Below are 26,162 nucleotides of genomic sequence, written 5' to 3' on the forward strand. Positions count from 1 at the left end.
CAGACGCGCGGCCGTTGAGCGCGAGGCTGACAGACGCGCGGCCGTTGAGCGCGAGGCTGACAGACGCGCGGCCGTTGAGCGCGAGGCTGACAGGCGCGCGGCTGTCGCGTGACCTCCGGTGTCCGGGCCGCGCTGAGGCGCTGCAGAGGCGGTGGGCAGTGTTTGGGGTATGTGTATATGTGTACGTGCGGGAACGGAGGAGGATCGGTCTGTGGCGTGAAGAGAAGACGGACGGTCGGTCTGTGGCGGGGAGAGGAGAGGAGAGGAGAGGAGAGGAGAGGAGAGGAGAGGAGAGGAGGACGGACGGTTTGTGGCGGGGAGAGGAGGAGGAGGCGGAGGGTCTGTGGCGGCGGGTAGCGGTCGGTGTGTGGGGGCGGTGGGTAGAGGAGCATTAGGGCAACCTCGCTCAGTACCTCCCGTCGTCGTCGTCGTCCGGTCGGTCGTTGCCCCGAACTTTTTGGGTGACCCACAGGGCGGGCTCGCGCTGACCGCTCACCCCACCACCCCCCTCATCTCCAACCCCCCCCCCCTCCCTCATCTCCAACCCCCCCCCCCTCATTCCCACCCACCCCACCCCACCCCCGCCCTCACCTCCCCCCCTCTCCCTCCTCAACCCCCACCCACCTCATCCCCACCCACCTCATCTCATCCCCACCCACCTCATCTCACCCCCACCCACCTCATCTCACCCCCACCCCCCTCACCCCCACTCACCTCACCCCCACCACCCCCACCCACCCCCCACCCACCCCCCCCCCTCACCCCCACCCACCCCCCCCCTCACCCCCCCCCTCACCCCCACCCCCGCCCTCACCTCCCCCCCTCTCCCTCCTCAACCCCCACCCACCTCATCCCCACCCACCTCATCTCACCCCCACCCACCTCATCCCCACCCACCTCATCTCACCCCCACCCACCTCATCTCACCCCCACCCACCTCATCTCACCCCCACCCCCCTCACCCCCACTCACCTCACCCCCACCACCCCCGCTAAAGTACAATATAATTAGAGGCGAATATACGTGAAATAAGACATATAGGAGAAATAACGGGGTTGGCAGAAATAACGGGGTTGGCAGATTTAAATTAATAGAAGCTAGATTTTTTTTAAATGTGGATTTGTGGTGAAACTAAAAGGGATTGCAATTATAAAATTAGATGTATTCTATTCAGTGCTAATGATTAGGGCGGAGAATGGAGAACAGTAAATAAAACTCTGAGATAACCTGTTTGGGAACCTGTATTTTAGACATTCCAACTGATGTGCTAGATTGTATGATTTTGGCAAGACTGAAGTTTTAAAACTGGTACTGTTGGATTTTCAAACCACCTCATCACAAACTAATACTTGCACTTTTTGCCTTTGATACATTTTAAGTGGCTTGGCTTGATTTTGGTAAAGGGATCAAAGCAAAGACATGAGGACGGGCAGATGCTGGAATCTTGAGCAAAACACAAAGTACTGGAGTAATTCAGGTTCTGTGGAAGGAATGAATGAAGGAATTTCAGTCTGAAGAAGGGCCCTGACCCGAAACAGGCTATCTATTTCCTCCACAGATGCTGCCTGACCTGCTGGGTTGCACCAGCAGTTTGCTTTTTTTGTTTCATTTAGAGATACAGCACGGAAACAGGCCCTTCAGCCCACCGAGTCCGTGCTGACCAGCAATCCCTGCACAATAGCACTATCCTACACAGACGTTTAAAACAAGTTTAACACTATCTTTTTGCAGAAGTTTAAAACAATTGTGTTATAAAATGAAAACCTATGAACAATGAAGGTACATAGGTTTAGAGGGATGAGACCCAAATGCAGCCAAATGGGATTAGTTTAGATGGGGAATCTAGGTCTGCAGAGATGAATTGGACTGGAGGGGTTGTTTCCATGCTGCATGGCTCTATGCCTCTGAATGTGGGCAAAAAAAAAAGAGAAGATTGAAAGGAGTTAATTAGATCATAGTATTTTAAATTTAGTTCAGGCTTCACTCATTGTTCACTCATTGTTTTAGTCCATTATGGATGGATCTCTGTAATTGGTGAAATGCTTCTAAATTCCTATTATTGCTTTGTTCTCGTGTAAGATTATTAAAATGTTTCTATTTGCCAATTTTCTTTGTGAAAGCACACATTTTGGACTTCAGCTCAAGGACATGGTTAGTAATAAAAGAGCCTTTGGACTCATTTAGAATCAATCATCGGCTGAGGGAACAAGTGAATGACAAACATTTTTAATCTGCAGGATTGAAGATGGCGCAGCATGAAAACCTGTCTGTGGTGCTCTATGAAAAGAATGATCTGAGACTGGTAACCAATTTATATATCTTATTTCATTTTGTACCTTAAGAACTACAGAAAGTGAGATGAGTAAAAATACTGATTTTTGGAGGAGAAAGAAAAATACAGAGGCAGCGTATAATTGAACTTTTTCCTCAATGATAATTTATGATCAATCTTCTTGTAAAATTGGAAATTTCACTTATAGATATTAGAGGGTTTTATTTTATTTTGGTAATTACTAGAACATTAAAGGTCATAAGTGATAGGAGTAGAATTAGGCCATTTGGCCCATCAAGTCTTCTCCACTATTCAATCATGGCTAATCTATCTCTCCCTCTTAACTCCATTTTCCCTCCTTCTCCCAATAATCTCTGACATTGAACTAATCAAGGAAGATAATTAATAAAGTTATCAAATTCTAACTTTGTTACTTTAAAATTAAAAAGTGAAGGATAGCGTGTTCAGCTACGTTTAATATTAAACACTTCAGAATGGATGTTGGATATTAGACATACTTGAGAAGTGGTGTAGTTTATTAGAACAGTGGCGTGGGAATGGTCTGTACATGGTACTTTGATTTTTAGCTGAAATAAAATTTAGCAGTATAACTATCACATGTTTGGCCTGTGCAACAAGCTTCATAAATGATCCCACTTGTTCCTAGAACATGTTCACACATTAACTTTGTAAATATTTGTCATGACTGTGCCATTGGATGTTAAAACCCACGTTAAAAAAAAAAGATCTTTTGTTGTCAAGATATTAAAGAATTAATTGAAAGAATATCAAAACATACTTGCTACAAATACCTATTAGTTTCGGTACCATGAATAATTTGTAGTACTTAATACTTTATCCTATATAATATGCTACATACATAGGATTTATATTAACGTTTAAAGTTGTACGTCTGTCAGAAGGTGCTGGAGAAAATTTTAATTGTAAATTAGGGTCTACAACATTGTAAAATTCAAGAATTGACAGAAGATGAAAACTGCAAACTGTTGAGGCGTGGAATGGTAGAGCAGAAATAACTTTGTAAGTCTTCACATGGCCCTGACGTTTTGTTCGAATGGGACGCTCCAAAGGTTAGGCGATTATTAGAACTGAGAAGGTTAAGAAGAGTTCTGGCAATCTCCAATGTGTGTTCACATTTCTGAAAGGTTTTGATGAATTGGAACAGAATTAAAAGGCATCACCTAAAGAACAAAGTAAGGGTTTAAGAAAAATGTTTCATAAAAAGTTGTTAAGAAACAGAGCATTTTACCAGAAATTATGTTGGAAGTTAAAACCTTTGTAGCAATTAAAAGTGAAGGAAAAAGAGCTAGAAAATAATACCTCTTGCTAGTAGTCTGTGAAAGCAAAATGGAAGGAGGCTTGTATGCAACTCCTGTTTCCTTACGGCCCTTACAAGCCTTCTCAGTGAAGTCCTATCAATCCCAACCCCCCGCCTCCATATATTTTGCTGTAATTAATTCTTTCCTACACGCCTATGAGCACCAAAATGTACAGATTTGTAGCTTGTAAGAAGATGTTGAAACATTCAAATTAAGTGCAAGATGAAATACAAATAAATAACAACATTCATTTCACTCGGCTCATAATCCAAAAGACTAGAACCATATCCTAATCACAAAATGGAGGTAATTCTTAAATTGCCTTAAAGTTTAAAATAAATGAATATGGGTCCCCTGTACTCCTGCTTATCATTCCATTTTATTTATGACTTAAATTAAAGGTTATAATATTTGAGACAACCATATGCTTCATACCTTTCTCAAGTACATTCTCCATTTTTTTTTTATTCACAGGAAAAGCGACCAATTCGAGAACCAGGTCCTAATGGTAAGTCTTTCATGACTTAATAATTTATATACTTAGCACTGTAACTGAAAATAAGTATACTTGAAATTTTGGGCTATAATATGGACGTCTAGTTTGTGAATAAATTCTAAATTAAACCAAACTACTGAATCCAAAACAAAAGTAGAAAGCACGAGAGACACGCAGCAGGCCAAGCAATAGCTGTGGAGTGTTGAAATTTGACAATTCTGGTTCTGTCCATGCCCAAAAGCTTTTCATCTGTATCATCATCCAGTTCTAATGGAATATCAAGAACCTCCCTCCAGTTAGGTTGCATGACCAGCTGAGCATTTCCAGCATTTTCTGTTTTTAAGTCAAATTCCATGTTAGATAATGTAATCCTGAGAATTTTTTTCATTTTTGAGCAAAACATTTTACTGTCTATTGAGAAATCTAATATGAGGGATGAAGCTTTTTTTGAAAGGTTTATTGTGATGGAATTCCAATACAATGAAACTATTAAAACAATCAAATCAGGACAGCAGCCATGTATAGTGAAATTTGAAAATGCAGAACTGAGACGTTCTATCTTTTGGTATTTATTCACAAAATGCTGGAGTAACTCAGCAGGTCAGGTAGCATCTCAGGAGAGAAGGAATGGGCGACGTTTCGGGTCGAGACCCTTCTTCAGACTGATGTCAGGGGGGCGGGACAAAGGAAGGATATAGGTGGAGACAGGAAGATAGAGGGAGATCTGGGAAGGGGAGGGGAAGAGAGGGACAGAGAAACTATCTAAAGTTGGAGAAGTCGATGTTCATACCACTGGGCTGCAAGCTGCCCAAGCGAAATATGAGGTGCTGTTCCTCCTATCGTTTGTATCAGTGCATTTAATGAATAGTAGGAACAAAATTACTTTTCTTGAGAAAGAAACTCGGCAACTTCTGTATTTATCAAAATGTTAAAATTGTTAAAAAAATTGTTTAAAATGAACTTACTATTTCACTGAAGGATTATGCTATACTAAAATGGCACCAATATAAATTTGTATCTCCCATGGATACTTTTGTAAATTACTTCTTTGACTAAACCCTTATACTGTATGTGGTCTGATGCAGGCATTATGATATGATTAATTTCTAAGACTTACATAAACAAAGGGCAATTAAATGTGTAACTCAAAATGTACAACTTGCCATTGCACAAGATGGAATATGTTAAGCTTTACAATGCAATGTTTACCTTATTTAACTTGGAAATAAATTGTTTCTAATTATTTTCATCGAAAGACTAATCTTTTCACATCTTTTATTGCCTATCTCATGGGTTGGTTTGAACAGTTTCTACATGACTGCCTATACATGTGTCAACCAGAAAAGATTTCAAGCCTTTTCAACAAAAGGACAACAGTGACCTTTATTTGTACAATGCCTTTAATTAGCATGAATATTATCAAATGAAATCTGACTCCAAGCCACAGGAGAAGATATTGGGGTAAATAACCAGAAACAGTCATAGGTATGTTTAAGGAGTGCATAAAAGAAGGAATGAAGGCCAAAATGCAAAGAAGTTGATGAGGAAATTCCAAATCTTATGCAGCCAAAAATATGGCCACTCATCAGATGTGGAAAGAACAGACATCCTTGAGGTTTACATGCCTGAGGGTGATAAAGAGTGTACAGGGATTTGAAACCACAGCATAGATAAATAGGACCTAGAGCACAACATCGATAGGTTTGAATACCATAGTTTGGAAGCAATAAGATCAAAGCTAACTAGAAGTAGATCGGACAAGGGATATCTCAAGGTATTAAAACTTTGGGCTCGAGCTGCAGCAGTTGAATTGATGCAGAGACAGAGTTGAGAGGTTGTTTGGCCATTAGGGACCTTGCTTATTCCATAGGTATCTTCCCTAACAGTTTTATATTTTGGCAAGTTTGTAACTACTTTATTCAGATGCACGGGCAATGTCTCGGCAACTTTTGTCAGCCTGATAATTGAGTATAAGTGAAAACTCAAAAGATATAATTATGAGGTTAAGCTGGATGCCATCAGCTTACTTGTGGAGAATGATACTGTATTTTCTGTCAGTTTTGCTGAGGGGCACATCCTTTGAGAGGGAGGGTTAGCAGAGGTAACAGTGCTAGAAGAGAAAGTTGAGTAGGTTAAGAGAAACACAAATGGAACCAAGTGAATGTCATCCCACCCAATTAGGCAACAGTTAGGAATGGTGTTGTCAGACATGTAAAAACCTTCAGACTGGCCAAGAGGATGAGAAGGAATAGATAATCTGTGTCACAATCACATTGATAAGAGATGTTTCAGTTCTGTGGCAGAGTTGCAAACCTGATTGGATCCGAATCAATGGTCCTTTTAAATGGTGAGTTGGTTTACTTAATTCTGTATTATTTACAGCCTCTGGGGCTACAACATCGCCATTCCTTCAAATATGTTTTACTGTATTGTGACACAGCCTTTTGTTTTAACATCGTGTGAGTATTTTCTTCTCAAAATCTAATATTAAAGTTCTTTATTTTGACAAATCATTTCTACGGAGTTGCCAAGACATCTCTAACTGGGGCCAATGTTGATGTACAGGATTTCCAAGATTTTAATTGTTGATAATTACGCGGTCCTTTCAGAAGTCTTGCTGAAAATGCATTCAGTCGGGATCTGTGGCTCCGATGTCCATTTTTGGCAAAATGGAAGAATTGGAGATTTTATTTTGAGGAAACCAATGGTCCTGGGGCACGAAGCCTCAGGAACTGTATTTAAAGTGGGATCTGGAGTCCAACATCTTAAACCAGGTCAGTCACTAATCCATTAAGTATTATTATGATTTGGCAGATGCCAATGTGTGTGAAGATAAACACAAAAAGCTGGAGTAACTCAGCAGGACAGGCAGCATCTCTGGAGAGTAGGAATGGTTGATGTTTCGGGTTGAGACCATTCTCCAGTCAGAAGAAGGGTCTCGACCCGAAATGTCGCCCATTCCTTCTCTCCAGAGATGCTGCCTGTCCCGCTGAGTTACTCCAGCTTTTTGTATCTGTCTTTGCTTTAAACCAGTGTCTGCAGTTCCTTCCTACACCAGTGTGTGTGCGTGCGTGCGTGCGTGTGTGTGTCTAGGATTTATGTGCTGATGGAATCTGGAGAAGAAATTAATAAACACTAATAATATATGCCACTTTGCTGAGTACTCATGTGCACTCACAATCATCACTCAACCAATCCCCTTTTTCTCCCCTCCTTTTCATTCCTGCAGTCCACTAAACATGGAAACACTTGAAACTTACTGCTGCAGACAGAGGTCCATGCTGGAAGCTTGATCTGTGACCACTGCTCAGTGAATGCTCCTCAAGCATGGACATTAAAGCAGGCAACTGTAATTTTGAGCATTCCAGCACGGATGCATATGCCATCCAACAGGACAAGAACCAGCAATTGACTTTCTCAAACTCAAACCGCACCAGGAATTATTTTAGTGCCCCAGCAGAGATCGGCAATTCAAACCAGAAATTAAATTGGGGTCTTGAGTGGATCTGTGGCTCAGATCTTATCTCTGAAACATTAGTTTTCCCAATTGAGTAGAAAGTTTCCAAGCTAGCACTCAAATGTCTCTTTTCTGCTCTTTAGTATGTGGGCATGTCTGAAAGCAAGAGGAATGGGTCTTATGTGGGGTGAACCCTTTTTATAAACTGGCAGTTTTTTTGATGTAGAGTAATAACTTAGTTGAATTCCCCCCAAAACATGTTGAAGTAATTTGTAAGAAGGAACTGCAGATGCTGGTTTAAACCAAAGATAGACACAAAAAGCTGCAGTAACTCAGTGGAACAGGCAGCATCTCTGGAGATGAAGAAGGGTCTCGACCCGAAACGCCACCCATTCCTTCTCTCCAGAGATGCTGCCTGTCCTGCTGAGTTACTCCAGCTTTTTGTGTCTTATGTTTTGAGGTAATTTGCTCGGGGTATGATCCACACGGTATATTGATGTGTTTACATTATGTGATCCAACATTATCTCTACTACAGGTGACAGAGTTGCCATTGAACCAGGGTTCCCAAGGGAAAATGATGAGCATTGCAGAACTGGACGATACAACCTCTCCCCATCAATTTTCTTCTCTGCTACTCCTCCTGATGATGGACAGCTTTGCCAATACAACGTGCACAATGCCAACTATTGCTACAAGTGAGTCGCCAGACAATGAGTTACATGTTGAGCAATGATCCTGGCCGTTTCACTCAGTAGGGTGGAATGTTCAACCATTCCCATGTGTGAATGCTGTAATCTTTTGCAATATCTAAAATTTTAATCTGATCGAATTCCTATTTATCCCACCAAGCACTTTGGAAATGGGAATTTAGGTTTGAATAATCAGCTTTTATTGTGCTCTTCTTAAAAGTGTGCATATCTGAGTTTAATGTAAATCTGTTTTCAAAGCTATCTGCGATGATGTGTCCTGAATAAACAATAGATCTATTTATGATTTTGTGGATTGCATTCAGGATTTCCACTGCTTACGCATGTAATTACTGCTTACCCAATGATGAATGTGATAATGAGATTTCTAGAATAAATTGCCAAACTGGTTATTCAGATAATTGAGGAAACTGGATATAACTGCCTGACATCATTCCATGAAAAGACTAACACAAAGTGTTCCTTATGCTGCAAATGTCAAATAGAAAATGTTGGAAATGCTCAATGGGTTAGGCAGCATCTGTGGAGATTGCAGCAGTTTATATAAAGGGTTGATGTCCTTTATTCAGAAGTTGGAAAAGTTAGAAATCATACAAAGCATTCATGTGCAGAAAAAGTGAGTAGAACATACATAACAAAAAGAAGGTTTTGGAGAGAGTGGATTCCTGGAAGTCAGTGTTTTTATCTCTCTCTGTTTAAACTGCAAGCACTCGGGATCAGTGGCCCAGATTAAACCTGGATCTCTACAACTGTAAGGAAGCAGCATGAATTGCAGCACCATCATGTTTTCCAGTATCATATGGCAAGTTCTAAGATTACATACTATTTCTGGAGCTTGTATGCATCTTCATAGCAGCAGTGTAAATTATCGAAGTCTGGGAGGTGGGAGTGGAGAAGAATGCATCTCCGTCACATCTGTTCTGAATATGCCACCTACTCGGAGCTTCTGATGTCTCTTCCTTTTTGTTCAACAGTGGTTTCCCCTCCACTATATGCAGGTCTGTGTAAGCTTGAGGAACTCCATGTCATCTTTCAAACTGGCACATGTTCAACAATCTTAGATAATCATCCATTCCTATCTCCTATCTCATATTTCCAGCAATCACATTTTCTTTCTTTTCTCCTGGCATATTAGATTTTAATCATCTCCTCTAGACATATCTTAAACACCTTCTTTTCAACAGTCATATTAACCATGCCATGTAATCTATTTTAGTTTCCAACCAGTCCCTAATCTGTTTTGTTCTCTACACCAGGCCACATTTTATACAACTAAACCTTTGTTTCAATGCTGGTCATAGGTCAACAACCTATAGTTGACTTTTTTTCTCTCTCCGCACATACTACACAAACAGCATTTTCCACTTTAAAACAAAAAATCTCTGACTAATTTCAAATGGACTCTGAAAGAAAAACGTTGCCCATTCTTTTGTTACAGCCCAGCAGGGAAATATGTCTATTTGCCATTTGTGGTGCGGCAATAGAAATAGAAGGCAGTGTATTTTTTAAATGGTGGGAGCTTAAAAGAAGTAGATAATAGACAATAGACAATGGACAATAAGTGCAGGAGGAGGCCATTCGGCCCTTTGAGCCAGCACCGCCATTCAATGTGATCATGGCTGATCATTCTCAATCAGTACCCCGTTCCTGCCTTCTCCCCATACCCCCTGACTCCACTATCCTTAAGAGCTCTATCTAGCTCTCTCTTGAATGTATTAAGAGAATTGGCCTCTACTGCCTTCTGAGGCAGAGAATTCCACAGATTTACAACTCTGACTGAAAAAGTTTTTCCTCATCTCAGTTCTAAATGGCCTACCCCTTATTCTTAAACTGTGGCCCTTGGTTCTGGACTCCCCCAACATTGGGAACATGTTTCCTGCCTCTAACGTGTCCAACCCCTTGGTTGGACAGATGTTTAGGTGACCTGCGATCACTTGAAATCACTATACAGCAATCATTAAGGAAAGTATTTTCCTTGGCTGGGATTGGTAGATGCAGGAGCAATTCAGGATGGAGGACAAGGCATTTCTTCACGCAGAGCATAGTGAATTTATTGAATTCTCTACTCACGAGGGCTATGTATAATCAAGGAAGATAGAAATTCAAAATATTAAAAGACTAATTTCCTTCTCTCTGCTTTTGTGATCACATTCATGGTAACAAGGTGGCATGTGTGTTGGTGGGGTGGGAGGGAAGATTATGGTGGGGGAGGGGGGGAACTAAATTCAATGCCATTCCTCCAAGAAACAGGGTGGGGGAGTTTGACCCAAATAAATAATGCAAATCTTGGGCATTATTATTTTTTTCTCACGAATAAAGACATTTCAGTAATGTAGTGTCCTTCATCATCACCAGATGCACCAAATTATTTATAGCCATTCAGTTTGCTCACAAGTCACTCAGCGAGCAATATAATAAAGACCAATATAATAAAGACCCATTCTTTCTCTCCTGAGATGCTGCCTAATAAAGATAACCTGCTCTTACCTAGCAACGTAAGAAAATCCAATGTTTGTTTAATACAGTTATCTTGCATTGTTTTAAAACCCACTTTGCTTTAAAAGCATGGAGAAATGGAGGTTAGTGTTGTATTTCAGAAATTTGTCTCCAATCACAGAGTTATTAGAGTTGAGATGGTGAGTTCAGTGTGCAATTTTCCATCCAGAATATATGAGGTCTGTCCAAAGATCTGGTCTGGATGCATTGAATGACGCTCTGCCGTAAGCATAATTTCTTAAATCCTTGCTCTGTTTCAGTCATGGTCATCTTTTGACAGGAAACTTTAATATTTACTCGTTTCAGGCTCCCAGAATCTGTGAGCTATGAGGAAGGTGCCTTAATTGAACCTCTCTCCGTTGCTATTCATACCTGCCGCAGAGGAGGAGTAACAATTGGTAGCAAAGTTTTGATATTAGGAGCAGGTAAGCAGTTAATTGTTTTAGTTTAGTTTAGAGATATAGCATGGAAACAGGCCCTTCAGCCCGCCAAGTCCATGCCACCTAACGATCACCCGTACACTAGTTCTATCCTACACACTGGGGATAATTTAATGAAGCCAGTTAACCTACAAACGTGAACATCCTCGGAATGTGGGAGGAAACTCACCCAAGGAGAATGTACAAGCGCCAGACAGATAGCACCCGCAGTTAGGATCCAGTCCAGCCCTCTGCCATTGTAAGACACCAATTCTATCGCTGCTCCACTGTGCTGCCCCAGTGTAATTACATTAGAGATTATTAACATTCTTGATGTTTCAGTTCCTTTCTTGTCTAATTTTGTCATTTTATTTTGAAACCCCGCATGAGTTAGCTGGCACAATCAGATATGTTCGGTATAAGAAAATAACTGCCGATGCTGGTACAAATCGATTTATTCACAAAATGCTGGAGTAACTCAGCAGGTCAGGCAGCATCTCGGGAGAGAAGGAATGGGTGACGTTTCGGGTCGAGACCCTTCTTCAGTCTGAAGAAGGATCTCGACCCGAAACGTCACCCATTTCTTCTCTCCCGAGATGCAGCCTGACCTGCTGAGTTACTCCAGCATTTTGTGAATAAACAGATATGTTCGGTTATCTGCTTCACTGAATATTTGGTGCCTCTCAAATTGTCACTGTATGTTGCTCTGTAGGGATATAATCTATTATTACTTGCATATGTGAACATGTATTGAAGGCCATAATTAACACCTCAAACCAAACTACATAGCTCTTATTCCTATATTTCATCAAATGTAAGTAATTCTTTCTTTGTTTATGGCAATTTTAGGCGAGGGAACATAGTGAGTTTTGGTCCCAGTCGAGATCATGAGCCCACAGTCTAATCAGATGGTCACGTTGTTATTCACAGGAAATGTTGATCAGAAGTTTCAGGTTGATGTTAATAATTCCCAAGGACACAAAGTGCTGGAGTAACTCAGCAGGTCAGGCAGCATCTCTCGAGAACATGAAGAGGTGACATGTCAAGTCAAGACCCTTCTTCAGACTGATTGTAGGGGGGCAGGGAAAGAAAGCTGGTAAAGGGGAGAGGCAGGACATGGGTAATGGGTCGATATAGGCGAGGGTGGTTTTGACAGGCAGATGATTGGAACAAAGGCCAGAGATAAGAAGATGTGAGGTGAGTTTGAAGAGTTGCGGATTGTGAGGACAGGGGAGGAAATTGGGGGGGGGGGGGAGGAGAGAAATATGTGGGAGTCCATGTGAGGCATTTGGAGGGGAGGGGGGTAGGAGGGGAAGAGAGGGGAGAGAAATCGGTGGGGATTTGGTTGGGGGGAGGGGTAATTGGTTACCTCAATTAGCATTGTTTGAAGTAAACTTTCAATTTATTTCTACTTTAACAATGGTTCCTCATACAATGCGGCATTTCTTATTACTACATGAAAAAATAAATGGTTAGTCATTAAACATGTTAATTGTGTGAGAAAATAACCAAATTAGGCTTGGTATAGATAATAAGTCTGACTGCATATCAATGTAACTTGTGAAGAAAGACGATGTATCTAAAAAATGGGATATATGAAACTGTTGTATTAATTCTGATAAATATCCTGTTTCAGACAGTGATAAAGTATAGGGACTAGTTATTGAATTACTAGTTTAACTAGTAAATATACTTTGGGGCAAAGTATTTCACAAAAATAAATGTATAACTTCTCGTGGTCTGAAATGATTTAGCTCACTGAATTTGTTGGCAAAGAGAGTATACCAAAAAACATTTGCTTAAATTATAAAGGCAATTATTTACAAAATTATCTGAAATTATACTTAAAATATAGTTACCAGTGGAATTGTAGTGTTTGCTTTGAAAGATTCCCAACAAATAATTGCAGAATTTCGGCTAAACCTATCATAATTCTACAAATAACTTGTCCTGTTCAGATATGAGCTGGAGAAATGAATTGACCAGAGAATCAAGGACACTTTTACTCCAAACTTCACTCTGTTGAGGGATATAGTGCCAAGAATATTTAGTCATTCGCCCTCTCCTGGCTACATGATGTTCTAACATGTCTTTCTTTTATTATGTTTTAAGGAACTATTGGACTTGTGAATATGCTTGTTTCCAAGGCCATGGGAGCATCTCAGATTTTGATCTGTGGTACGTCGTTTGTCATAATTTTAAGTACGCAAGAAATTCTAGGACAAGACAATGCCTGTAACTCATTGTGTGCTCCTTTCAGAACCCATGTCCTTTTATTTTAATATATGCTATAAAATTGTTTATGTAGTTGATTAAACTTTGACGTGTGGGAGAAAACACATAACATATATATTTTATATCTTTAAATGCCACTGTGCTTTAGGTCGAGATTTACTGTCTGCTTCATGAAGAGTATTTAATTCATTAATTTTACTTCCCTTGCATGCCTCAATCATAGTTTTCTACATAAAAATTGTGTAATTTTTCATCATTGTGTCTTTGTTGCACCTGAGAAAAGCGAAACAATTAGAATCATAGATTATTCCCACATTACATGTCATTGTCTCGGCTTGTACTCGCTGGAATTTAGAAGATTGAGGGGGGATCTTATAGAAACTTATAAAATTCTTAAGGGGTTGGATAGGATAGATGCAGGAAGATTGTTCCCGATGATGGGGAAGTCCAGAACAAGGGGTCACAGTTTAAGGATAAGGGAGGGGGAAGTCTTTTAGGACCGAGATGAGAAAGTTTTTTTTCACACAGAGAGTGGTGAATCTGTGGAATTCTCTGCCACAGAAGGTAGTTGAGGCCAGTTCATTGGCTATATTTAAGAGGGAGTTAGATGTGGCCATTGTGGCTAAAGGGATCAGGGGGTATGGAGAGAAGGCAGGTACAGGATACTGAGCTGGATGATCAGCCATGATCATATTGAATGGCGGTGCAGGCTCGAAGGGCTGAATGGCCTACTCCTGCACCTATTTTCTATGTTTCTATTGCTATTTCTGTGCATCATCATCACTCAACCTATTATAATGCATCTTTAAATACTTAGTTTTTACTGTTCCTGGTTTTTTTTAAGGGAGCGATGCTGCATCCTAATGCAGTGCCTTGTATCTTTGGAAAACTAACAAATGGGGTGAATGTGTAATGGCATGCCAGTGGTTAAATAAACAATAACTGTTTATATAACAATAACTGTGGCATCTGGGAGAATTGTGGAAGGTAACTGGCATAATTATAATCGCAAGCAATGACTCACTCAATGAAAAAGAAAATGGAACACTGAGACAGTAGATAGCCATAATCTATTGTTCCATAGTCCTGACCAAAAATGTCACCTATCCACAATCTCCAGAGATGCTGCCTGACCTGCTGAGTTACTTCAACACTGTGTCCTTTTATGTAAACCAGCATGTGCAGTTCCAAGTTTCTAATTTATATTCAGCCATAAGTATTGCAGCCTGAAATGTTTTGCATTTGTCCTGAAAGGCAGATTATATACTGCCATTGTAAGGCTTTCCCAGATGTAACCCTGGTAAAAGAAACACACTACTCCATTACAGATCTGTCACTAAATCGACTGAAAAAGGCAAAGCAGATGGGAGCTAATTTCACCATTGCCGTAGAGAAAAGCACAAGTGCCAAGGAACTGAGCCAAAAAGTGAAAGAAGCTCTTGGTGGAGCAATGCCTGATATATCTATTGAGTGCACTGGGGCAGAATTATGTATCCAAGCAGGTATTCATGTGAGTACAGCTGAGTATGAAATTATCTATTTAATTTTAAAGAAAATTATCTAAATGAATTTGGTCAGGGTGCAATATAAAATATGAAAAAGTAGGTGGACACAGTTGTTTAGCTAGCTCAGTAGCTGAACTGAAGACAGCATACCCCTTTGGACGCTATCAGTTGCTGACCTCGAGTTCAAGGATGAATTTTGCAACTCGTCTTGCCAAGTTGAAAAAGGAAAATTCAGCCAATTCCTTCCAGATTTCCAAACAACAACCGGTCATAAGTTACCCCTCCAGGTTGCTATGATATAGCAAAGATATACGAACATATTCTGGGAAATAATATCATTCCAGCAACAGCATCAAAGCTCGTTTATTTTAATGCTTGTTATTAATTCTGCAGATCTAGATGCTACTGGCCTTTTACCCTTTCTTTATGTCTGTGAGAAAGTAGCTAGCTTCTTCCTTCTAGTAATTTCTTTATAACCAACCCTTCACAGTTTACTAAATCTACACAGATTTATGTCCTAAATTACTGAGTAAGTGTTTGAATCTACGTTGGAAATTCTAGATCACTGACATGAAAATGAGCCTAGAATTAACGAGTCATCTTCATTTCAACGTAGTCTTTCAGTCAGAATCCTGTTTCCATTTGATGCACTCTTAATTAATTTAATATTATTTTGTTTGAGGAAATAGTTGGATAATTTTATAATATTTCTGTATCCCTTATACAAGAAATTAATGTATATAAAAAAGCATAATTTTGTAATAGATTTTCATAAAGGTATGTTGAATAAAATTTTCTGTTATGGAATAATCTTGATTATAAGTGCATACTTTGGAAGAATTTTGGCACAAATTTTAATGACTACTGAAATTTTGAATGAGGATTTTAATTTATCAAATGCATTTTGCTTGCTTTCTCAGGCAACAAAGTCTGGAGGCGTTTTGCTTCTGGTTGGTTTAGGCAAACCTTTTGCAAACATCCCAATGTTAGAAGTGGGAATTCGAGAGCTAGATATCCGTGGGGTATTTAGATATTGCAACACGTAAGTACTAAATAACAATTCATACATTCCATAGTTTCAAAAGGTTTACAATGAATTATTGGGCAATTCTCCTATGCTTCACTTATCTGCATCATAGCTTCACCAGAGGACCGATGTGTTCCAAAAATTACATTTGCCAACTAAAAGAAAGTTTCAGATGTGTAATTTCTTCAGCATTTTTGATCTGACAACCTCTAGTTGTTTAAAAAGATAAATAAAAATAGTCATGTATCTATTTAGAATTGTTTGCACTAGCCCTATTTGCAATAAATTTAGAGCTGACTTAAAACGCCTTTCATCATTTAGAGTATTGCATGGAACTTGCTGGTACAGGTCCTTGGGCCGAACTTGCCCATGCTGCCTGTCATTCTGACAGGGACCCGTTTATTCCTACTCTGTGTTTCCTGTCTGTCAACCAATTCTCTATCCATGTCAATACCCTACCCCCAATACCATGTGCTCTAATTTTGCCCACTAATCTCCTGTGTGGGACCTGATCAAAGGCTTTCTGAAAGTCCAGATACACTACATCCACTGGCTCTCCTTCATCCATTTTACTTCTCACATCCGCAAAAAATTGCAGAAGATTATTCAAGCAGGATTTCCCCTTCATAAATCCATGCTGACTTGGACCAATCCTTTTAGTGCTATCCTAATGCGCCATTGTTACTGCTTTAATAATTGACTCCAGCATCTTCCCCACCACCGATGTCAGGCTAACTGGTCTATAATTCCCTGTTTTCTTTCTCGCTCCTTTCTTGAAAAGTAAGATAACATTAGCCACCCTCCAATCCACAGGAACTGATCCTGAATCTATAGAACAATGGAAAATGATCACCAATGCGTCCACGATTTCTAGAGCTACCTCCTTGAGTACCCTAGGATGCAGACCATCAGGCCCTGGGGATTTATCAGCCTTCAGTCTCATCAGTCTACCCAATAATATTTCTCGCCTAATACAAATTTCTATCAGTTCCTCTGTCTCCCTAGATCCTCTGTCCTCTAGTACATCTGGGAGATTGTTTGTGTCTTCCTTAGTGAAGACAGAACCAAAATAGCTGTTCAATTCTTCTGTCATTTCCTTGTTCCCCATAATAATTTCACCTGTTCCTGCCTTCAAGGCACCCATATTTGTCTTTACTAATCTTTTTCTCTGAACATACCTAAAGAAGCTTTTACTATCCTTCTTTATATTCTTGGCCAGCTTACCCTCATACTTCGTCTTTTCACCCCATATTGCCCTTTTTGCCTCTTACTCCCCTTAGAATCTTTTTTCCTCTTTGGAATGAAATGATCCTGCATCTTCTGGAATATGCCCAGAAATTCCTACCATTGATGTTCCACTGTTATGCCTCTCACAAGGCACTTCCCTCGACAAGGCCGCTTCCCGGTAGGCCGCTCCCCTTTCTCAGCCAATCCCTGCATTCACTCCTTCAACTGCCGCTCCTCTATCAACCTTGAAGGTATGTGTTGAGGCTGACCCGAACCGGTTTGGTAACAGTGGGTGGTAATTTCGTGAATAGATAGCTGACATTAGACTACTTTACAGACTGCGTCTTTCCTTAAAGATAACTGCTGCGGTAATAGATATGATTCCAGAAATAGTTGCAGTCTGTTGAAAGTGATGCTGCCTGTTGAGGTGAAGTGATGTCCTCTATTCACACAAGCCAACTACTGAAGCAGTAGTTCCAACTACTGAAGTAGGAAAATAACTGCAGATGCTGGTACAAATCGAAGGTATCACAAAATGCAGGAGTAACTCAGCAATCCAGGCAGCATCTCAGGAGAGAAGGAATGGGTGAAGTTTTGGGTCGAGACCCTTCAGTCTGAAGAAGGGTCTCGACCCGAAACGTCACCCATTCCTCTCCTGAGATGCTGCCTGACCTACTGAAGCAGATTAAGTCATCTCTGAAGGTGAATGCAGGGTTTGGGGTCTTGAAGACCTAAATACAGTCTTGCACAAAGTTCCTTGACTTAATGTGGGTCAGCGCCTATGAGTTAATCCGGCACCGACAGTACCACTTGCCTTTACACACTACTGAAGAAGCCATATCTACCAACAATTTATAGCAGTCAGGCTTCAGGACCCAAGCATTCAACACCCACACATCCTTGCACAAGTGGCACTACTTTAGGTCGCACACTCCCATCTTGCACCTTTTTATAAACTTGTCTCCAATTTAACCATGGCATCACTGGCAATCTATTAACTCTGTTTACTATGTTTCCAAGCTGTGTTATCTATATCACTGAAACACTTTATGGCATCCATACCACATTTCCCTCTAACTTGCAGGCAAACTGGCCATTGACCAGTGCCAACTGCAACAAACTGACCAGGAGATACAAGCGTGAATCATGTTTACTCTTCCGCACAGTCCTGAAGTACATCCCTCCCTCCCCCTGCCCCTTCTGAAGAGAACCTGTGGCGAATAAAGTGACTAGTGTTTTTAGCTACTTGATGGTTGGCATGGATTCAATGGGCCCAAAGCCTTATTTTCTATGCTGTATGATTCCATGAGATTGTATTGGCTACAACTGTAATGACAATAACAAAATCTGGGGCAAATTGGGTGTGAAGAAAGGCAGAATCCATTGAAAATAACGGTGTACTTGCATCAAATTGTGCATCTTGCTTCCCACTTTCTCTTATCCCACACCTCTGCAGATGGTGTAGAATATTTCCCTTACTTCCCACCCCACCCCTTACCAGAAACCAACCTTGCACTGGCCTTTCTTCATAAAGCCTGGAACAGTAAGAGTGAAGACAGATGTGACTACAATTGTTATAAATGTGGGATTTGCAACTCACGAGTCACTAGGCATGAATGGCTTGCAACAGGACAAGTGGCAAGGTCTTCTTCTTGCGTTTGAGGCAGCAGAAGTTATGAAGTGGCTTCTGCTGTCTCTGGCAAGGTTAACCTGGTTGTCAACCCCATGAAAGATGACATCCATGAGATCATAAGAGATGGGAGCAGAATTAGTCAGTTCAGCCCATCGAGTCCACTCAGCCAATCAATCACGGCTGATCTATTTTTCCTTCTGAACTCCAATTCTCCTGCCTTCTCCCCATAACCTTTGACACCCTTCCTAATCAAACTCTGCCTTAAAAAATATCCAATGTCTTGGCCTCCACAGCCATCATAAGATGATTTATTCAATTGCTTCAGTCAAATTTTGCACAAAGGCTGATTTCCTAACCATGTTTAATACACTTTCTCAGATATGGTAATACACTTCGCCAAACATGGTAAGTTTTGTAAGAACATATTGGACCATGTATCCCACTTATAAGTGCTTTACTTCAATGGATGATTTTTCTTTCAAAAATATCAACCAGACTGATGATCTTCAAATAACTCTATTGATTCCATTTGATGAGGTAACACAAAGATTGATGAAGGAAATGTAGTACATGTCATCCGTGGATATTTAGAAAATATTTATTGAAGTCCCATACAGAGCCTAATGAGCAAAATTCAGAACCGTGGAACTAAAGAGTTAGTGGCAACGAGTTTAGGAAATTGGCTTAACCATATGAAATAGAGACTAGTGGTTAATAGTTGTTTTTTTTCAGACTGGTGGACAATGGTGTGAGGATAAAGCTTGAACTAGCTTTCTCATTCTGTCTTTGTGATTCTGTGTATGTATCTCACTTGAGTGCTTCACTTCCATAACCATCAAACAGATTGGAAAGCTTCAGATTTCTGCAGCAGTTGTTTGAATTAATTTTTACATTTGTAGATAACATAGCTTGGAAACATAGTAAACAGAGTAAATAGATTGCTCTAAACAAAATGAGCAGGCAAATTACAGAGAAATTTAACACATAGAAGTGTGAAGTGATACTCTTGGTAAAAACTTAGGGAAAGGAAGCATCAACTAATTGGCACAATGACCTAGTCTTCCCACATATGGCGTACACAGCCTAAAGTTGTAGGTCAAGGGTAGCCATCCAGGCCAGGGCAGCATCAGTTGCTGGGTGGATGGCCTTGATGCCACCAGGGAAAAGCCTCAGTGAGCAGTCATTTACGATGAGTGGGTTGGTTGAGTCTGGATATCCACAGTCGCAAGCAGGGCTGTCTGTCATCCCCCGCTTGTGCAGATGATGGGCTGTTCTTGCATGGAGGGTGCGGAACCTGTTCAGGGTCGGCCATTGCTTACGATGGAGGTCAAATTCCGGTGGTTTCACTGTGGGGTCTGTGATGACCTTTCCGTTGTTGGTGTTGGCATCTTTTCAGGCTCTGCGCCATTCAATCTTGGGGTCAAAGTCTTCCAGGGATTTGGCTGAAGACCAGAAGGGTTTGCAGGACTTCAGGCACATGTTGGGCAGATTGTTCAAGTCAGCATGGATGGGAAGATCAGGGGTAGCCTCGATGGTGCACCAATCTTTCAACATCCTCTCCCTTCTGCGTATACTGGGCGGGGTGATGTGAGAGAGGACAGGGAGCCACTGCAAAGGTGTTGACTTCAGCGTCCCTGTGAAGACCCACATTGTAGAGTTAAGGACAGTGTCAATGTCCTGTCACCAATCACCTGGTGGGGAAGTGCATTAGTCCTTGAAAGTGCCAAATTGGGAAAGCAGATGGAATCTTGGATTCATAAATAGTGACACTGAGTACAAATTCAAGTAAATTATATTATACCTGTAAAATAAACATTGGTTCCATCACAACCAGAGTGTGGCATCCAAAACTGATCAGTTAACTGTCAGAAGGAGGGTGGGAAGATTATGATTTTTTAAGGCAGATGTGGATATGTGGTTAGTAAGCAAGAGGGTGAAAGGCAGGAGTTGCAATTACAAGTAGACCTGCTGTAATTTAGTGAGTGGCCTACTTCTGCTTTTAATCCATGTTTGTATGATTGATTTTAAGAATGAAGTATTTACAGTGCTCTCCATAATGTTTGGGACAAAGACCCATCATTTATTTATTTGCCTCTGTACTCCACAATTTGAGATTTGTAATAGAAAAAAATCACATGTGGTTAAAGTGAACATTATCAGATTTTATTAAACGCCATTTTTATACATTTTGGTTTCACCATGTAGAAATTACAGCTGTGTTTATACATTGTCCCCCCATTTCAGGGTACCATAATGTTTGGGACACATGGCTTCACAGGTCTTTGTAATTGCTCATGTGTGTTTAATCGCCTCTTTAATGCAGGAATAAGAGAGCTCTCAGCACCTAGTCTTTCCTCCAGTCTTTCCATCACATTTGGAAACTTTAATTGCTGTTTATCAACATGAGGACCAAAGTTGTGCCAATGAAAGTCAAAGAAGCCATTGTGAGACTGAGAAACAAGAATAAAACTGTGACACATCAACTAATCCTTCGGCTTACCAAAATCAACTGTTTGGATCATTAAGAAGAGAGCACTGGTGAGCTTACAAATTGCAAAGGGACTGGCAGGCCAAGGAAGACCTCCACAGCTGATGACAGAAGAATTCTCTCCATATAATAAAGAAAAATCGCCAAACACCTGTCCGACTGATCAGAAACACTCTTCAGGAGTCAGGTGTGGATTTGCCAACGACCACTGTCCGCAGAAGACTTCATGAACAGAAATATAGAGGATACACTGCACGATGCAAACCACTGGTTAGCCGGAAAAATAGGATGGCCAGGTTACAGTTTGCCAATAAGTACTTAAAAGAGCAACCACAGTTCTGGAAAAAGATCTTATGGACAGATGAGACGAAGATTAACTTATATCAGAGTGACGGCAAGAGCAAAGTATGGAGGAGAGAAGGACTGCCCAAGATCCAAAGCATACCACCTCATTTGTGAAACACGGTGGTGGGGGTGTTATTGGCCTGGGCATGTTTGGCTGCTGAAGGTACTGGCTCACTTATCTCCATTGATGATACAACTGCTTAATGAATTCTGAAGTGTATAGACACGTCCTATCTGCTCAAGTTCAAACAAATGCCTCAAAACATTGGCCGGTGGTTCATTCTACACCAAAACAATAATCCCAAACATACTGCTAAAGCAACAAAGGAGTTTTTCAAAGCCTAAAAATGGTTAATTCTTGTGTGGCTGAGTCAATCACCCGAACTGAACCCAATTGAGCATACCTTTTATTTGCTGAAGAGACAACTGAAGGGGACTAGCCCCCAAAACAAGCATAAGCTAAAGATGGCTGCAATGTAGGTCTGGTAGAGCATCACCAGAGAAGACATCCAGCAACTGGTGAACTCCATGAATCGCAGACTTCAAGCAGTCATTGCATGCAAAGGAAATGCAACAAAATACTAAACATGACTACTTTCATTTACAAGACATTGCTGTGTCCCAAACATTATGGTGCCCTGAAATGGGGGGGGGGACTATGTATAAACACTGCTGTAATTTCTACATGGTGAGACCAAACTATAAAAAATGGCCTTTATTAAAATCTGACAATGTGCACCTTAATCACATGTGATTTTTTTATTTTACAAATCTCAAATTGTGGAGTACAGAGGCAAATAAATAAATGATGGCTCTTTGTCCCAAACATTATGGAGGGCACTGTAGCAGTAAGGAAAAGCTGGAGTTGTCTTCCCTGAAACAACAAAGGTTGTGAAGAGATTTGGTCGAGATGAAAAAGGCCATAACTGGTTTGGAGAGGGCAAGTAGAGGAAAGCTGGCCCCATTAGCAGAGACACATTTAAAATTTAGGGGAAAATGTACAAGGGAAATGAGAGAGTAATTATGTTTTGCCTATAGGGATAGTGGAAGTGAAATGATTCGGTCTCTTTAGAAGGGAATTGGATGAACATGGGAAATTGAATAATTTGCAAGACTTTGGGAAAAGACCAAGGAGAAGAGAATTGTCAGGGTTGTTCTACAAAGAGCCAGTATAGACCTGATGGGCTAAATGACCAACAAAGATTCAACGATTCTAGGAAATCACCCATTTGTCCTAAAATTTATTTTGCTTGATGCCATTTTCTTCAACCACTATGTGAAATACTTTGGAAGTCTTTTTTTTTGCTTTCATTGAAGGTCCTCTGTATCTGTTGTTCTTTCATTGTGCAGGTAATCTGTAGTTCAATACAATACAATACAATATATTTTTATTGTCATTGTACAGGGGTACAACGAGATTGGGAATGCGCCTATCATACGATGCAATAAATTAATTAGCTAGTCAGTATTAATTTAAGCAACCCAATGAAACAAATTAGAACAGTTTTAAAACAGAATAAAGTGCAAGTAGATCTGTGCCGGTTCACTGTGCGATGTGACCATCTGGCTCAGCAGGACCGGTTCACAGCAGCTATGGCCCTGGGGATGAAGCTGTTCCTGAGTCTGGAGGTGCGGGCGAAGAAGGCCTTGTATCGTCTGCCCGATGGTAGAAGTCCGAACAGACTGTTGCAGGGGTGTGAAGAGTGTGATAAATGGAAAATTATCAAGGTGAAATAATCTCTCCATGGCTCTGTGAAGTTATACGTTGTTCTCTTTCCTTTGTTCTTATTGACCTAGGTGGCCTGTGGCAATTGACATGTTGGCTTCAAAGAGGATTGATGTGAAGCCTCTGGTCACACATCGCTTTCCCTTGGAAGAAGCTATCAAAGCTTTTGAAACAACAAAGGAAGGTGTGGGAATCAAAGTTATGCTGAAATGTGATAACAGCGACCAGAGTCCCTGAGAACTTTTTTGTGTATTTGCTTATAGTATTATCACTATTTAGCAATCAATGACCAATTTGAATTTGGGAAAGGTATTACAAAGGTGATTTTGCAGATAATTGAGCACATAATGTACAAATGACCCTATTAGTTATACGTTTATAGTACTTTTATTTTAAATCACATCAATTACATGCAAAGTAAATCAGGGATCCCAGTTTAGATGCCATAGCACACATCTACTCACTATCCCGCGGTCTAGGCTTAAGCTCAGGGGTGACCGCGCTTTTGCGGTTGCAGCTCCTAGACTGTGGAACAGCATCCCTCTCCCCATCAGAACTGCCCCCTCCATCGACTCCTTTAAGTCCAGGCTCAAAACCTATTTCTACTCCCTAGCGTTTGAGGCTCATTTAGGAGGCGCTGTGAACTGTTTGCGTGCTACTGTATGTTTCTTTTTTTTTCCTTAGTACCTAATCAGATGTACAGCACTTTGGTCAACGTGGGTTGTTTTTAAATGTGCTATACAAATAAAATTGACTTGACTTGACTTGACATTAAATAATGTGCTAAACTCTTCCCGAACAGTCCCTTGGAGCAAGAAGGACCTAATTCCTTGATGTTTCTGGCTAATATCAATACAGGAAATCTATGGCTGGGGCAGATATCGATGGGTTGGGAGAATGGATTGATTGGATTCCCGTGTCTTTCTGCTGTTGGCACTTTGCCGCCGCCTGGTTCCATTGGAGAGATATAAAGTGCTTGGTGTCTTCCTGTATGCCTCTCCATCATTTTGGGAGGCTTCTGACCAAAGATTCCCATGAATATGTGAGGCTGTTACCATTTTTTTCCAGCAAGCACTGAGAACATCCTTGAAACATTTTCTCAGTTGTGATCGAGATGGGAGTAGAGTGCTTGTTTTGAGTGCCTGGTGTCAGGCATGACTTGATGTGTCCCTCACTGGAGCTGGTTGAACATGATCGGAAACATAATGCTGGAGAAGTTGGCTTGACAGAATCCATTGACAATGGATTTGAAGGTTTGTGGAGGCAGCATTGTGTGGTACTTATCCAGTGCTTTGAATTGCTTGTTGCAATTTGTCCATGTCTCCAAAGTAAACAGGAGTGGAGGGAGCACTGTTTTTGGTAGACCGTAACATTGAGGCCAGGTTCAATGTCTTGATTTTCAAACACTCTGTACGGAATAGCAACCAAAATGCACCCATTCTATAATGAATGACAGTTTAGATTGAGATATAGAGTAGCTACCTATAGTGGGGTCTGATGTCACTGAAAATTATGTAAATGAAGTTAATTGCTTATGAAGGCCAAGTAACCACACAACTTGAATTTTGCTTTCAGCTTTTTTCCAGATCTTGTACTAATCAGGCTCCTGAGTGCAAATTTTAATAAATTGTAGCATGATGTAGCAATTCTTATTGTCTACCCTTGTTATCACAGACCTCTTTATAACTGATTTTGGTTATAGCAGATGGGGTGTCCCCACAGTAATCAAACACCACTGTCTCGTGAAGAACACAAGCTGCTAGTTACACTGTGAAAGTTCATGGAAATTGACAAGCATTCGCTTCGATCAATACTTGTGCAATGATACTCTATTGAACAATGTAACTAACAGCACTTTAGCTTTCAGCAACCAAAATACATTTTTAGCTGGTAAAAAGAACTTTGTATTTGAAAACAACTTGTTGTTTAACAGAGTGAACTGTAGGTAGTTGGAATGTAACCCTTACTCGGTTATAGTGGACAATCTGCAATAAGGGTCACCCTGGTCTGTTATAACAAGGGTTATCTGTATTACAATTATGATATTATGAGGGGAGAATTTGATTGGTCAAACAATGGAATTGATGTTTCAGCTTCTATGACAATAATTATAGAATATTGTCTCATAATTAATTTGAAGATAAAGTAAGAGAATAAAGATAATTTGTAAAGATAAATAACCTGGACTTTTATTTCTATGCCTTTAATTCTCCATCACAACACATCTCTTCTGTGTATAAACTTTCATAAAAATGTAAGAAATAGGAGCAGATGCAAGTCATCTGACCCTTCATGTTTGCTGTGGCAAGGTGTAAGATCAAAGCTGCCCTCTTACCTCCACACTACTTCCCTGGAACAGCTCAATGTTCTTTAATTTCCTAAATAATCAAAGTCAATCTCTCTCTGATTGAATATGATCACTGAATGAGCTTACCCAGCTTTTAAGGGGCAGGAATTCCAGGCACTATCTACAAAATGCATCACGATTACTCACACAGGCAAACAAACAGTACCTTACAAACTACCACCAAGAAGGACAAGAGCAACAGAGCTATAGGAACAACTTCACCTGAAGAGTGGAGACTCAAGAGACAGCAGTTGCTGGAAAAAAAAGTGTTGGAGGAACTCAATGGACCAAGCCACAGCTGTGGGTGAAATGGACAGATGCATTTTGGGTCTTCTTCACCTGAAGACTTCTCTCCAAGTCAAACAGCGTCTTGAATATAATCATCATTCCTTTATCATTGTTGGATCTGAATCCTCAAACTCCCAACATTAATACTGAAA

General features: G+C 40.6%; 1 protein-coding gene across 6 annotated transcripts; it reads left to right on the forward strand.

Moving 5' to 3' along the window:
- The first annotated feature begins 20 nt into the window (after positions 1-20).
- LOC144610845 (sorbitol dehydrogenase-like) lies at positions 21-25,549 on the forward strand. Of its 6 annotated transcripts, XM_078429811.1 has the most exons (12): positions 21-167; positions 2,121-2,151; positions 2,238-2,302; positions 4,087-4,120; positions 6,718-6,882; positions 8,103-8,262; positions 11,077-11,195; positions 13,302-13,367; positions 14,753-14,934; positions 15,850-15,971; positions 23,447-23,559; positions 24,234-25,549. In XM_078429811.1, the coding sequence occupies exons 3-12, from the start codon at positions 2,246-2,248 to the stop codon at positions 24,344-24,346; spliced, it is 1,131 nt and encodes a 376-aa protein (XP_078285937.1). In that variant the 5' UTR covers positions 21-167; positions 2,121-2,151; positions 2,238-2,245; the 3' UTR covers positions 24,347-25,549. The 6 variants fall into 6 exon arrangements, with proteins under 6 accessions (XP_078285937.1, XP_078285938.1, XP_078285934.1 ...); XM_078429812.1 differs by lacking the exon at positions 24,234-25,549 and having other exon boundaries at positions 24-167; positions 23,447-24,139; XM_078429808.1 differs by lacking the exon at positions 2,121-2,151 and having other exon boundaries at positions 35-167.
- Positions 25,550-26,162: the final 613 nt, after the last annotated feature.

The sequence above is a fragment of the Rhinoraja longicauda genome, chromosome 38, assembly GCF_053455715.1.
Source record: "Rhinoraja longicauda isolate Sanriku21f chromosome 38, sRhiLon1.1, whole genome shotgun sequence".
Lineage (NCBI taxonomy): Eukaryota > Metazoa > Chordata > Chondrichthyes > Rajiformes > Arhynchobatidae > Rhinoraja > Rhinoraja longicauda.

Coding starts and splice junctions, on each gene's coding strand:
- LOC144610845 (XM_078429807.1), top strand. CDS start 6,392: ATGTTTCAGTTCTGTGGCAGAGTTGCAAACCTGATTGGATCCGAATCA. Junction 6,568..6,673: donor GCCTTTTGTTTTAACATCGT/GTGAGTATTTTC, acceptor GTTGATGTACAG/GATTTCCAAGATTTTAATTG. Junction 23,560..24,233: donor TTTTGAAACAACAAAGGAAG/GTGTGGGAATCA, acceptor ATATCAATACAG/GAAATCTATGGCTGGGGCAG.